The following is a 13,385-nucleotide window of genomic DNA, read 5'->3' on the forward strand; positions in this document are numbered from 1 at the left end:
CAAAGACTTCCCTAACCGACTGAATGAAAAAAATAATGTTGTTCGATGCAAGATTTTTTTTAACCCGTTTCCAAAGTTGAGGCAGTTTTGAATCTGGTTTTGAGGGAAATAAGAGTTTTATGATACAGCATATGTCTTTTTTTGTCAGATAAATAGACAATTATGTAATTTAATGCTAAGACTAAACCATAAAAACAACCTTGAAGTGTCTGCGGAGACATGAGCGTTGTATTGATCTTCTTAATCTTAGCAAGACATCGAATAAACACTTTCCCAAAATGTCAAACTATTCCTTAAATGTAAATCATATGATGGAAAAAATATAATCTATAAAGGATTTTTAAAAGGTAATCACAGCTCCCCTAAAAGTTTCATCTGTAGTGTAACAGCAGCTCTGGGATCTACCAACTAAACCTTCCTACAGGCTTCCTTTCTGACCTCTGACCCCTGACTCACCTTCAGGTGTCAAATGACTCGGTCACTACCTGGAGGCCAGCGGGGAAGTTCAAAGGGCCCCGCTGAGACGAGTGCATTGTGGGGGAATAACAGCGCAACATTTGATCATTTCATCGAAATCTCACTCTACTGAACTCAACTCAGGCACACGAAGGGAAGGACAGGAAGTGGACAAACAGGAAAAAAGAAGGAGAGAGGCGACTATCAGGGAGCTAGAGGAGGCTCTAAATGGGGCGAGGTTTGAATAATGAAAATTAAAAAGGAATCACACAACAACGGTCTCAGCCCGACCTATGAGACACAAAAAAACAAAAACTGATCAGACAAAGGACAGAGAAAAACTGAAAAACAAACAGAAAACCAAACCCATGCTTAAAGAGTATCAATGGAAAGATTTGAATGTAACCTGAGTTTTGCTGCTTATACGAAAACCTGCGATACCTTACAATACAAAATAAGTTGTTCTTACTCTATGCCGAACCTTTAGTTTGCAGTTGTCTGTTAATAAATAATAATTAAACCCCAGCTGAATAATGACCGGTAAATAATACCAACATTAAAAAAACAGCTGCTGTAATTTGCCAGCGGCTACAATGAGTTTTATTATGAGGAAGGAGTGAAAATATCTTATTACCACCCTCCAACTGTTACATTAATCCTGCGTGTCTGAATGTGGCTTTAAGATACATTAGTGTTACATGTTGCCTTATCCTAAACAACTATCAAGAAAGTCAAACACACATGTATGTCTAAAGAATTAAATACAATTAACAAAACTGTGATTGAAATCAAGCAAAATAAAAAAAACAAGATTCTTCAGTGCCAACTTTTCAGCTGATAAAAAGTATTGAGATTTTTGATATCCAGTACTTTCCAAACTGTTTGTTTTCATCTCTCAAACTCACCATTAAAATAAATCAGCTAACAGTTTATTTAAGCAGTGTGTGTACAAAGGGATCTGCCAGGAAACAGTTTGCACACAGTCCTAACGTGTGTTACCTGCATCTGGTTAACGCAGAGTATTCATATAGAGAGGAGGGATGAGCAGAGTCTTACTACCACCACAACACAAAGGCTTTAGAGATATAGTATCCATCAGAGGAAGAGTAATGAGGCTCGATCCGTTTCCCTGACGAGGGAACAGATCTTGAAGCAGATAACTAACGTGGATGAACTGTGTATTTTTGTTCTTTATGGTAAGAGTTAACTTCACCTCCATGCTCGTTTAGTAAGAAGAAAGAGACAAAGAAAAAGAAAGGTACATGTTGTGTAACTCACGGAGCAGGTTCTGCTGCATGGAGTCGGACCGGTACAAACTGACGGTGCTCTTCTTGAAAACGTTCTTCAGGAGCTGGGCCCTCTCCGTCAAACTACACACACACACACACACACACACACACACACACACACACACACACACACACACACACACACCACACACACACACACACACACACACACACACACACACACACACACACACACACACACACACACACACACACACACACACACACACACACACACACACACACACACACACCACACACACACACACACACACACACACCACACACACACACACACACACACACACACACACACACACACACACACACACACACACACACACACACACACACACACAGTGTTAGCAGCATGCTGAGCACCACAGGCAGATTTAATGAGCCATACATTGAGCCTGTCCAGCAACTCCAGAGTGAATGGACCTGCCAACCGCTCTACCTGCTGGTACACACACATGTGAGGCCGAAACAACTCTTCAGAACAAAGCGTGTGTGTAGGTGATATATTTGAAACAGCACGTTGGCCAGAAGGCATTCAAGTAACACCAATAAATTGTGTATATGAGTCCTTCATGAGTTTATGTGCAAAATATGCAAAATCATCCATGTTTCTGTGGGTTTGTAGCTCCACATGTTTGTTTCTGTAAGTGTGTGTGTGTGTGTGTGTGTGTGTGTGTGTGTGTGTGTGTGTGTGTGTGTGTGTGTGTGTGCCTGCTGGGTCTGGGACAGTGGCCAGACTCGGATCACTTTCAGCGAGCAGGAGATCTCACACTGATCTGCTCCATGCTGATTCCTGCTGCAGGCATCGGGCCCCAGAGAGCAGAGCAGACCCGGTTCAACTAATCGTTTTTAAAAAAGAAATATATGGCTTTAATATAAGAGCTCTAAAATGATACATTCACTATTTGGAAGAAAAAACCCGGGGATATCTTCTCGTCTGTCATGATTACTGACATTACAGTCAAACTGCTGCAATTTAGCAGCAATTTGAAGATTTATCTTTTCACAGAGGAATATCGTTGGCAGCGGACCTCTGAGTATTTTGAGTGATCAGGGAGGTTACGTACTATTCTTCCTCCAAGTTATTCTTGAGAATTTGCCAAAGATGCTTCATATTTTTTGGACTTAAATAATAATGGACAGGGCATCGACTCTGTAGCCGTGAGAGTGTTGGGCCGTATGATGATTTTCACAATGAGAGAGTTTACTTTGTAGCTCTCCCATTTCATGTCTCCACTATGAGGGCATTGTGGGAAATGTTGTTAATCTGTGTTTATGGCAATATATGCATTCTTTGCATCAATATTATACAGTATATTAATTTGTCATGTATTTATTGACATTACGTTTCTTTAGGAAATATCATCCAAAACAATATACATATTACAGTATATATCAATAATAAAAAATATGTTTGTGTTTATAACTCCTCGTTGTGTAATATGTTGTTTCTGTTTTGCCTATTATGTTCTTGAGAATGTTCCTTGTTCTCATGTCTCTATTGGAAAAGACATCTTAATCTCAATGAGACTGTCTGATAAAATAAAGATAATTTTAAATACATTTACAAAAAAATATATAGTGAAAGTCCTACTTAAACGTATTTATTTCCAATATATATATTTAAAACAGGAAATAAGGATGACAAACTCATAATTCGGAGAATAAATGACTTAAATTCTACCTTCATGTTGTTGTAATTGTCTTCTACGCTTTATCAAACATAAATCGTTTTACGTCCGCATACAGACATAACATTATATCAATAAATGTAAAATCTAAAACCCTGGAACAAAGTGTGGTATCGTGATGTGTAACTGTACCTCTTTCCATGCACCACAGCTCCAGGGTCTTTGGACAAAGCTTCAAGCTCCTGCACCTCGTCCACCAGGGTCTTGAAACACACCTTCTTTACCCTGTTAATTAAACAATAGTAGAGTCAAATTAATTAATTTAACAGACGGTTCAACAGGATCAAACCTACATAGGCTGATGTAAAAATATCCGACTGACTGATTCAAAAAGCTTTCAGAGCATCAGGGAATACAACTTTTAGCTTTGAAAATGGATCCTGACATCTTAAATCTTCTGTGCGCTGATTTCAACCAGACACAGACATTTCCCATGGAGTATTTAGAGAAGCTAGACTTCCAACATTTTAGAGCAGGATTTTTTTAAAAGGGGAGATAGGAGATATTCTGGAGGAATTCCCGGTAAAGGATGTGTATTGGAGTGATGAGCGAGGAGAGCGCGGAGAACACTCACACTTTGTAGGCCACGTCAAAGACCAGCGAGGTGATTGGGATGAAGACCAGGCCCGTCCAGAAGACCCCCGAACTGAACATCATCTCCGCCTGACACACACACACACACACACACACACACACACACACACACACACACACACACACACACACACACACACACACACACACACACACACACACACACACACACACACACACACACACACACACACACACACACACACACACACACACACACACACACACACACAATGCAGAGTTCAACAGCTGATCAGATGAAATGAAGAAGAAACACCTGATAAAGGTCAGCTGTTATTACCCTCTGTAGTGCCACATCATTTAAAACATACATGACAAAGGCAGCCCAAAACAAACAGTTATGTTGTGGAAATAAGGAGGAGATGGGCCTAAATATCTTGCTCATAGTGGGTTAAGCCCCCTTGACTAAATGATAGCATGTTTGTGTATGGATCTCCCCCTCACTGCTCCAGGGCAGAGGAAGTACCTGTGAAGTTTTTCCACAGTGGTGTCTCGTTCACAGGAAAACAGAACTGTTTGTTGTGTTGAGAGCTGCTGTCAGTAACAACAGGAGACTCAGGACTGGGATCTGAGCTGCTTTTAATGATACATGTAATACAAAAGCCATCCACTGTATGTATGAACTGTAATGATATAAGTTTAAAGGTGCAGGTTATTTTTATAATGTTTGTAGAGAATATCCACAGGAAGCCCAAAACGCATCATATCTGAAAAGCATTAGCTAGTTGGCAAAGTATTTTATGGTTGCTTTAAAATAAATACAAAAGCTCCATAGAGGAAAATCAAATGATCGGTAATTGCGATGAAAATCAATTCTCAATGGTAGCTTTTCTAAAAAACTAAATGTATAACTAATTTGTAACTTATTTGCTATATACTATTTGCTATAACGTGACTCTTTAAATAAGGCTTGTTAAATTATGAACATGACCCCTGTGTTTCTTTGTTGACTACAGACTAATTGTTTGTCACAGAAAAGTAACCTGCAACTATTTAAAAAACCAAGTAAGTAATTTGGTATAATTGCATTGTGTTAATTATCACATTTGAGCATTTAAACACATTCACCTAAGATGGGGAACACCGTAAACATAATGTGTTTAACATCAACATAATTAGCATAGTAGCATGCTAATGTTAGCATTTAGGATCATTATGCATGCGTCGGCTCGACAGTCTTGTTTACTTTTTTTTTTACATTTTATAGACCAAACTAATATTTATTAGAATAACTAGCAGTTTAATCAATAATACAAAATATTGTTTGTTGCAGGCCTAAGCCCTTTTAAGTGGAAAATAGTAGATACAAATATGATAAAAGTGTCAATAACATTCTTATTTTTTGGAGCAACATATCATTAGAGTCGGTAAAGTTGACCTAACGTTCACACAAAACTCCTCTGAGTAATAAACAATGAGCTTATATCAGTATGGAAGAAATGTTCACATTAAGCTCGTGAGCAAAATAAATCTGCTGTGATCCTCACTGAGACACATGTTTCTTGCTGGAAGGAAAACACATTCAGATGAGATTTATAACAAGTCAGGCATTTTAAGAAACTGCTTTTTCTTCGTACTCCATTTGTAGGAGAAATATGCTTCATTAGTAGCAGCCAGTGGCCTGTGATGATTTAAATAAAAAATCATAAAGCGGTGTCTGTGTCAGGCGGTTGTTTTGGGTGCAGAGCGGAGGGGAGACAGCTGATCGTCTTGCTGGGGTGAAACGATGTTTGCTTTGGCTCGCTGCATTGAAACTATCTGTCATTACATGTCGAAGTGCAAAACTCGCAAACTCCTGCTCCTTGCATTGTAATGTGCCACTTGTTTAAACTGCTGGGGCCCCTCGACAGTGTCCTTCCTGTAATGTGACACAGGCAGGGCCCTTAGGATGCACACACACATTCACACACCGATCAGTGTCAAAACTATCAAAGCCCCAGGTTTGCTCAAATTAGCTAATCTGTTGGCCATTACCTGCAAATTGACTTTGATGTCTGACAAAACACTGGGGGAAGAGGAAACCCCAAATGAAAGGAAATCAAAAAGTATTTTTTTTCCTACAGTTTGAGATGGGACTGATGAATAGAGCCTCTCTGTCTCGCCCCGGAGGCCGAAAATGAATGAGATGAGGGAAAATTGCATCGAAGCACGGGATATTTTCATGTCAATTTCTGAAATTACGCAGCCCTGGTGGAAACATTTACTGTTTTTTTTTTGTCGTGAGGCAGTTTAATTATTTTCGTTTTCATCCAATGTATCATGCATTTTAATGGGAGCGTTTAACTTGTCTTGAGAGTCTTTTGAAAATAAACCAGTGATGTATACTGAGCATATTAAATCAAAGTCAAGAGAGCTTGAAAAATAAACCATCTCAGTCTTTAACAAGTTAAATCTATAAACCATATTCATATCCCTGTGCATACCTCTGGGCCCAAAACGATGTATATACAGGACTGATACTTTAAACCTCAAGTTTATCACAAAATTACATTTGGTACAATAACTTATTGTAACTTAACTGTGAAATAGAAATACATTAACATAAGTAACAGCTTTGAAAGAAAAAGTAGACCTAAAAAAGCTGCATAATTCATTGTTAGTACCTCTATTTGACGTCAATGTTTAAATATACAAACAAATCTATCCAATTACAATCAACACATGTTTGTCTCCAGGCATCTGGCCGGGCTCCAGGACTACGGGCCGGGCCAAAACTGTTGGTGGATGCGAGCAATGCTTCATACCAGGGGCCCCCCTGGGAGCTGCACGGGGTGAGAGGGGTCCGAGGAGCGGGGCTGTATTTTTAGGACAAACTAATAAACTTGTCTGGCTGGACAGACAGTAGTGTCCGCTGGCATGGAGGGGTGTGTTTTCACAGGCCACTGACCCCCCCATGGCCACACACACACAGAGAGACAGATGGACTAGACACAACACTAGCGGACAGAAAGAATCATGTGTGCTTATGTACACACACAAAATGACTTATAAACTGATGTTAGATGTTTGTTTCTTATGGCCGCACATTTCTACTACAGCGCGGAGCTCGCTTTAAGCGTGTCGTGCCATGCCCGGCCCGTTTTTGGTTGCGTTTCCACTTGGCGTAGTACCGGCTAGCGGGTACTATTTCACAGTTTTTCTGGCCCCATAAAATCGAGGTTCTTTCCGGGCCAACAACCAGGCTGAGTCGGGCTGAGTATGCTAAACTAGAGAGAAAATCGCTGGCAAGGGGGCTACAACTACAACAAAATGAACATATTTGACCGTGATTTAATTGTAATACACGTTTCAAAATGATGCCGAAGTAACAACATACTGATACCGGTTAGTAAAAACCATGAATTAATGCTTTGACAAGTCTGCAGACAAGACGGCAGGCGAAAAACCTTTTAAAATGCGTGTTTTCTGAATAGAGATCGGCAACAACAACGGCCTACAGACATAAATAAACCAGTGACTGTATTCGCCATGACACAGGCAGTCTGTGGTTTGTACTTGTTTAACTTTTGTCTAGTTTCTGAACAGATATGAGGAGCTGTAAGCTCTGAGGGCTAACAGCTAACGGCTGATGTTTTTCTGTGGTTCTCATTGAAGATGACGTCACGGCTCCGCCTACACTGCGTTACTATAGTTACTGCCCCTAGCTACTAAACTGTAATGGAAACGCAGCAGCATAAAGTGAGCCAGTCTTAACGAGGCCTAGCCATACCGAGCGAGGCCCTGTAGTGGAAATGCGCCATTAGTGTCTCTACTCCTTTCAAAATGGTGGACTTGGACGATGTGGTGGTCAAGAGGTTAGAGAGGTCAGATTATTGGTGGCCTATTGGTTAAAAAGGCATAGCATTCAAGTCTCTTTACCCATTATTCCTGTCTATTTCTACTACCCAACTACCGCATTTAAAAAGGCGAAGCAATGAAGATAATCCCTCTAAATCTGCGTCTCTAGAGACCCTGCCCTCTGCCTGAGTTTTTATATTTGACTGTGATTGGGAGGTTTCTGGTCGTCAGCCTCTATAAAGACGTTGTGACCAAGTTCCAGATCATAAAACCGCATCCAAAAAGGAAGCTACTAACTTGGCAGACAAAGCATTTTCAGTGCTTTGTCTGCCAACAAAAAAAAGGGCCAAGAATGCTGTAGCTTCCTCTAGGATGTGGTCTTATTAAAACAATCCACAACTAGCAAATGGTGCTCATGGTACCTTTAAAAAAAAAAAAAAAAGAGAGAGGTGGATATCTAACCTTTCAACTCCTGGATAAATCTGGTGGGACATTGGCCAAGCAACTTAATCCCTAACTGCTGAAGGGAAGCTGCTCAGTGGCCAACACACTTAACTGTAAGTATACTGTGGGAAGACCTAAGGTACGAAGGAAGAACATAGATTGAATTGATAGAATTTAATTGAATGATCCTCCTTTAGAAGTATGTGGAAGGATACGAAGACCATACCAAATGTTTATTGTTTTCCTTTTCCACTAACACATGATCAAGGGAAGCTGACACATGTGCTGATCATGTTTAAGAACGCCTGTAGACTCAGCAGTTTAAATGATGTTCCTGCCTGCCATTGTAAAGGTAATTCACCCCATCTTTAGTATGCTCTGGTTTCAGCCAGTTAGACTTAAGAAAAAAGTACTTTATAACACTTACGCAGCTGTATTCCTTTGACGCTAATATTCAAACATTAGCTTCCTGAATGTACAGAGCTTCTTTGTACAACATTTTTTATTAGGTCAACTGAGAGTCTCCGCTGAATCCTGTCTCAGACTTGACTTTGGACTGCATCTAGTCATGTTGATTCTCCACTTGGCTGAATTTAGCTGGCTTAACCAGACAACACTGTTAACGCTGGCCTCAAGAAGAAGAAGGACATTGGAGATGAAACCAAACATTTAGCTAAATAGGGCTGCAATTCTTAGACATTTCTGTGAATACTAAGCTTCTTTTTGATCAATAGCAAACGCAGCACAGTCTAGCCAGACCAGATGACTGAGGTTGAAAGAAACAAGCATGCTCAGTAAAAGAAAAGAGCATTAAAAGCAGAAATGCGTAAGAAAGCAAATAAAAGGGCAAAAAAGCAGCTTTGCTTGGACAAGGCAAATCCACAAATTCCCCAAATGTCATCAGCAGAGACAAATCAGCCAATAACCACCCCTGAAGAGGTCAATGTGTAAAACAAGCAAGGACTTTCTCAGCGGGGTCTTTCAACCACTCCATGCTCTCCGTGTGTCGCCTAACAAAGACAGCAAGACGTCCACTATGAAAACAGAGAAAAAAAGGTTTTACCTACATACCTCTAACTCGACAGCCACAACTACACACATGTGATTTACAGTATTTGTACAGCAGATTAAATCTCACTTATACTGTACACCATGTCCAGTTATTACACCCACCATGTGTTCTGTTGTTTATCAATCATTATCCAGGGGAGGCTGAACAGTTCTGGGTACAAGAGTTTAAAAGAATCCTCCCATAGGACACGCTCATGGGTCTGAAAGAAGGACCAAAAGGATTCCACAAGTACCACGGAGGGACTAAGTCAACAGCAGTGATGAACAGGGGACAGTAAATCCATCACTGGGTCTTTCACAAGTTTACAAATCTGGAACTTTTTGTTCTCTCGAAGAGGAGTAGTAGTTCTGCCTGCTGAAGGTCAACAATTTCAGAATTCATATCAATTTCTTTAGATCATTCATTTGAAAGACTACATGAAGAGAAAAGTGTCCGTCACTAACAGGGTGTTTGATGTTTTAGGAAATATTGGCAGCACATGAATTCATCATTTGTTATCTAACCCAGCCCTTTAAGGTGCACGGCATTCAACTATAATAAAACCTGTTGACAACTGAAGATGTCTTTAGTGAAGCACTTTGATGGATTACTTGTCTTTAGCTGAGTTTCAAGTTTCTCTTTAAGATGGTTCCAAACCAGTAACTGCCTGGAGGGTAATAAAACACAAAAAAACAATGGACCAAAACTTGCAAAACACTGCCATGATACTTTATGGAGTGCAACCAGAGCGGTGAAAGGATACGAGACATAAATCAGACTTACATTTGTGGCTTCTTGACAAGAATTACAGAACCTGAGGACTTTATAATTTGGCAACTGACCCCCTACAAGCAGCACATCATGTTACATGCTGCACATTATAGTAAAGTACGTCTGTGTTCACTATAATTTACTTAACAAATTGACCAAACCAAGCAATTGAAACCTAGATGGATGAAGCTCCAAAATGGTATCAAGTTTTCAATTATAACTCTCTCACCTCTATCGTTCCTGACTCTAAGTAAAAGGATAAAAAGACAGAAAATAGACTTTCAACCCAGTGGCAGATGGATAAGTGAAGATACATGAGATTTTTGTTGAAACGAGGCACATTTTGATGGATTCCTGCGCTTGTTTATAAATAACTCACTAAGCTTTTTAAACTCAACTATATCTAAACAAAATAAATCGGAATATAAACCATTCTTTCAAAATGCCGGTAAACTAATAATTTGATCTGTTTCTCTAGAAATGTTTTCATTCCTGCTCTTAATCTCATCAATTCCTCACAGGCTGACATAGATAGCCCCGAGTGTATTCCTGGCACGCTTCAAATTAACAAACTTCTTGATAAAAGATTGTTTTATCGGAGAAAGGGTTTCTTATCACCGAGATGTACCTGTAGAATAATCTGATGCACACTTTCAGAGTGTAAAAACGATGACCAAGAACTTGAGTTTGATTGAAAGCTGCTCCAAACTCACAGCAAAAATTGGAAAATAGCCAAATGTGTGTGTGAGAAGCAAAGCGAGAGAGGGATAAACTGTACGGCAGGCAGCTGTGTTGATAGAAGAGGCAATTCAGCAGACAGCAGGTCAGTATGACAACATCTACAAGAGACATCTCCTGAAGTGAAGCTAAGCCGCTTAGCGTGGCAGATTACACGGTTGGAGCAGAATAATCTCACATTTTCTTTTGATAACTGTGTCAGACTTTTACGAGGTGCAAGCGGGATGAGCCAGTTCTGGGAGTACCTGTGAAAAGAACAGTGTGATTTTTTTTGTGGAGAGATCCTGCACCTGTCCTGTCAATCGTCCAAAGAATATTTAGCTTGACATTGATGAATGCATTCACATAAAGCTCAGCACTGCTTAACGTCTCTTGTTAAAGGCGCTGATCTGGGTAGTGAGTGAGAGCAGAAACAGGAGGAGAAAGGAGTTCTGGTGTCTGTTATGTTGTTGGCCCTCGGGCGGTTTTTCGATTGGGGGGGGGGGGGGAGGGGCAGAAGATGAGCATGAAGAGAACAAAGAGAAAAAAGCTGATGCAAAAAATAGAGAGAAGGACTAAGAGCACACAAATATTTGAAGATTCAAGTACACATCCAGGAGGCCGTAGTGAAGTATGTGAGGCTGCATCAGGGTTCACAGTTATCCTGCTCTTCAGAGGCCACAAGGTCTCTGATGCCTTCTCAGGTTTCGGAGAGATGTGTCCCTGTTTGATGATGTACTGGCATCCCTGAGTTGGGGCAGGGGCGTAGGGTTACCAACTGCCCACAGGACACCATTACTGTCTTCAGTCAAGTGCTGCAGGACATGGATGAAAGCACCAGGCTTCACAAACAGGGGGTAGAGTGAAGCTAATGTACCCACCGCCCCTGTGTGTGTGTGTGTGTGTGTGTGTGTGTGTGTGTGTGTGTGTGTGTGTGTGTGTGTGTGTGTGTGTGTGTGTGTGTGTGTGTGTGTGTGTGTGTGTGTGTGTGTGTGTGTGTGTGTGTGCATGTGTAGTAAGTTCTGTCATTTAAGTGGCCAGCCGTCATTGACTTAAAATCCTGGAAATCCATACAATTAGATATACAGCAACACCTGCATTGTAAACAAAGAATGTTGTATTCCGTTACCTCTTCTGTCCCAAATCGGCACTGACAGCTCTTTAAAAGGATTCAAACAGCAAGTTTGATAAGAAGTTTAAGACATTTACCTAAGTGTGGACTTGAAATGAATAGTTTGAAATCATAGGAAATACTAACTTGCATGAATAGTGGCTGAATAGTAAATATGAAACAACAGTCAGCAGCTGGTTAGCTTATCTCAAAGCCTGGACACAGGCTGTGTCCAAAAGTAACAGACCTGCACATTTAAAGCTCATTAATAAACATATTATACTGTGCCAGTAAGCAGATGATGTTACCACAGCCTGTTTCTACTCTTTATTCAATGCTCAAGGAACCATCTACTAGCCGTCTACTTGTTTTGAAGAGGCAGATAAAAGACTCATATTAACTTCTTAACTCTGTGGATGAGCATATTTTCCAAGATGTTGAACTTCTGAACTTAAATCTGAGTGTTTCCATAGCCAATAGAAATATACCTGATCATCACATGTTCTTTTGTAAAATTCTGTCTGCATAAGGCTGTACATTGTTGTGGTTTATCATGTCTAATTTAGGTATTTACATAAACACCTATTTGCATAGTGAACACTGCACTGTTATTTAGTTAGACCTTACTAATCCATGAGTTTTTCATGCAAGATATCCCAGAAAAATATCTCTCGAGTGAGCTGCCGTTAGGCATATTCCCAACTATGTTTCAAATCCTTTTCAATTATGTCTGACATTTGGAGTATCTCATCTAATAGGAGCAGTCGTAGCCAGAAATGGTGAAACGCACTGAACTCCCGAAAGCCCTTACCCTGCAGTGAACTGTTACAATCTACACATTCACTGAATCCCCAAATGCCAGAAGCATTATCTCAAAAAGGACACACACACAAACAGAATCCCTGATGGACGGATATTTTTCTTCCTCGGCATGCTGTGTGGTGCCAGCCTTTTTCTTTGAGCAGTCTCCTGCTGTGTTCTTGTTCCCTAATGAAAAGATGCCTCACTCTGCTCCCCAGAATGCACTGGGAAACGTCACCTGTGGTTAATAGGCTCTCATTAACCACCTGTGGAGACCCAGAGAGACAGTAGTCCCATTCACATGTAAATAACAACTCAAACAAGTAAACAGTGTACAGAAGTAAAGGTGGCTTTTTTAGTTGATCTTTTATTAACATTTCATTAGTTTTTAAGTGCATCTTAAACTCAAATTCTGATCCTGGTGATTGCTGGGAAGATTTTTAAGACATCAGCGTGTGTGTATACCAAATCCTCTATTTGCTTAGCTTCCAGACTGCTTCACTGTTTCAATGTCACCTGCGGATACTCAGAGCCGAGGGAGGGCAGAGTAATGCAAACACTGGGCTAATTGGCCCAATTAAGTCATTATGCAACACAAGCCAGAGGTCTGACAGTTAACACCCATCTGGCTCTCCTTACAAAGA

General features: G+C 40.4%; 1 protein-coding gene across 5 annotated transcripts in view; it reads right to left on the reverse strand.

Moving 5' to 3' along the window:
- Positions 1 to 13,385, reverse strand: part of atp8a1 (ATPase phospholipid transporting 8A1) — a 111,458-nt gene that overhangs the window by 2,955 nt on the left and 95,118 nt on the right. For all 5 annotated transcript variants that reach the window (XM_034208189.1, XM_034208186.1, XM_034208188.1 and 2 more), the window contains 3 exons: positions 4,029 to 4,117; positions 3,587 to 3,679; positions 1,735 to 1,826 (listed from right to left, as the gene is read on the reverse strand). In XM_034208189.1, the coding sequence (XP_034064080.1) occupies positions 1,735 to 1,826; positions 3,587 to 3,679; positions 4,029 to 4,117 (274 nt within the window). The remainder of the gene's footprint in view (positions 1 to 1,734; positions 1,827 to 3,586; positions 3,680 to 4,028; positions 4,118 to 13,385) is intronic.

Source organism: Gymnodraco acuticeps, unplaced genomic scaffold (assembly GCF_902827175.1).
Source record: "Gymnodraco acuticeps unplaced genomic scaffold, fGymAcu1.1, whole genome shotgun sequence".
Classification (NCBI taxonomy): Eukaryota; Metazoa; Chordata; class Actinopteri; order Perciformes; family Bathydraconidae; genus Gymnodraco; species Gymnodraco acuticeps.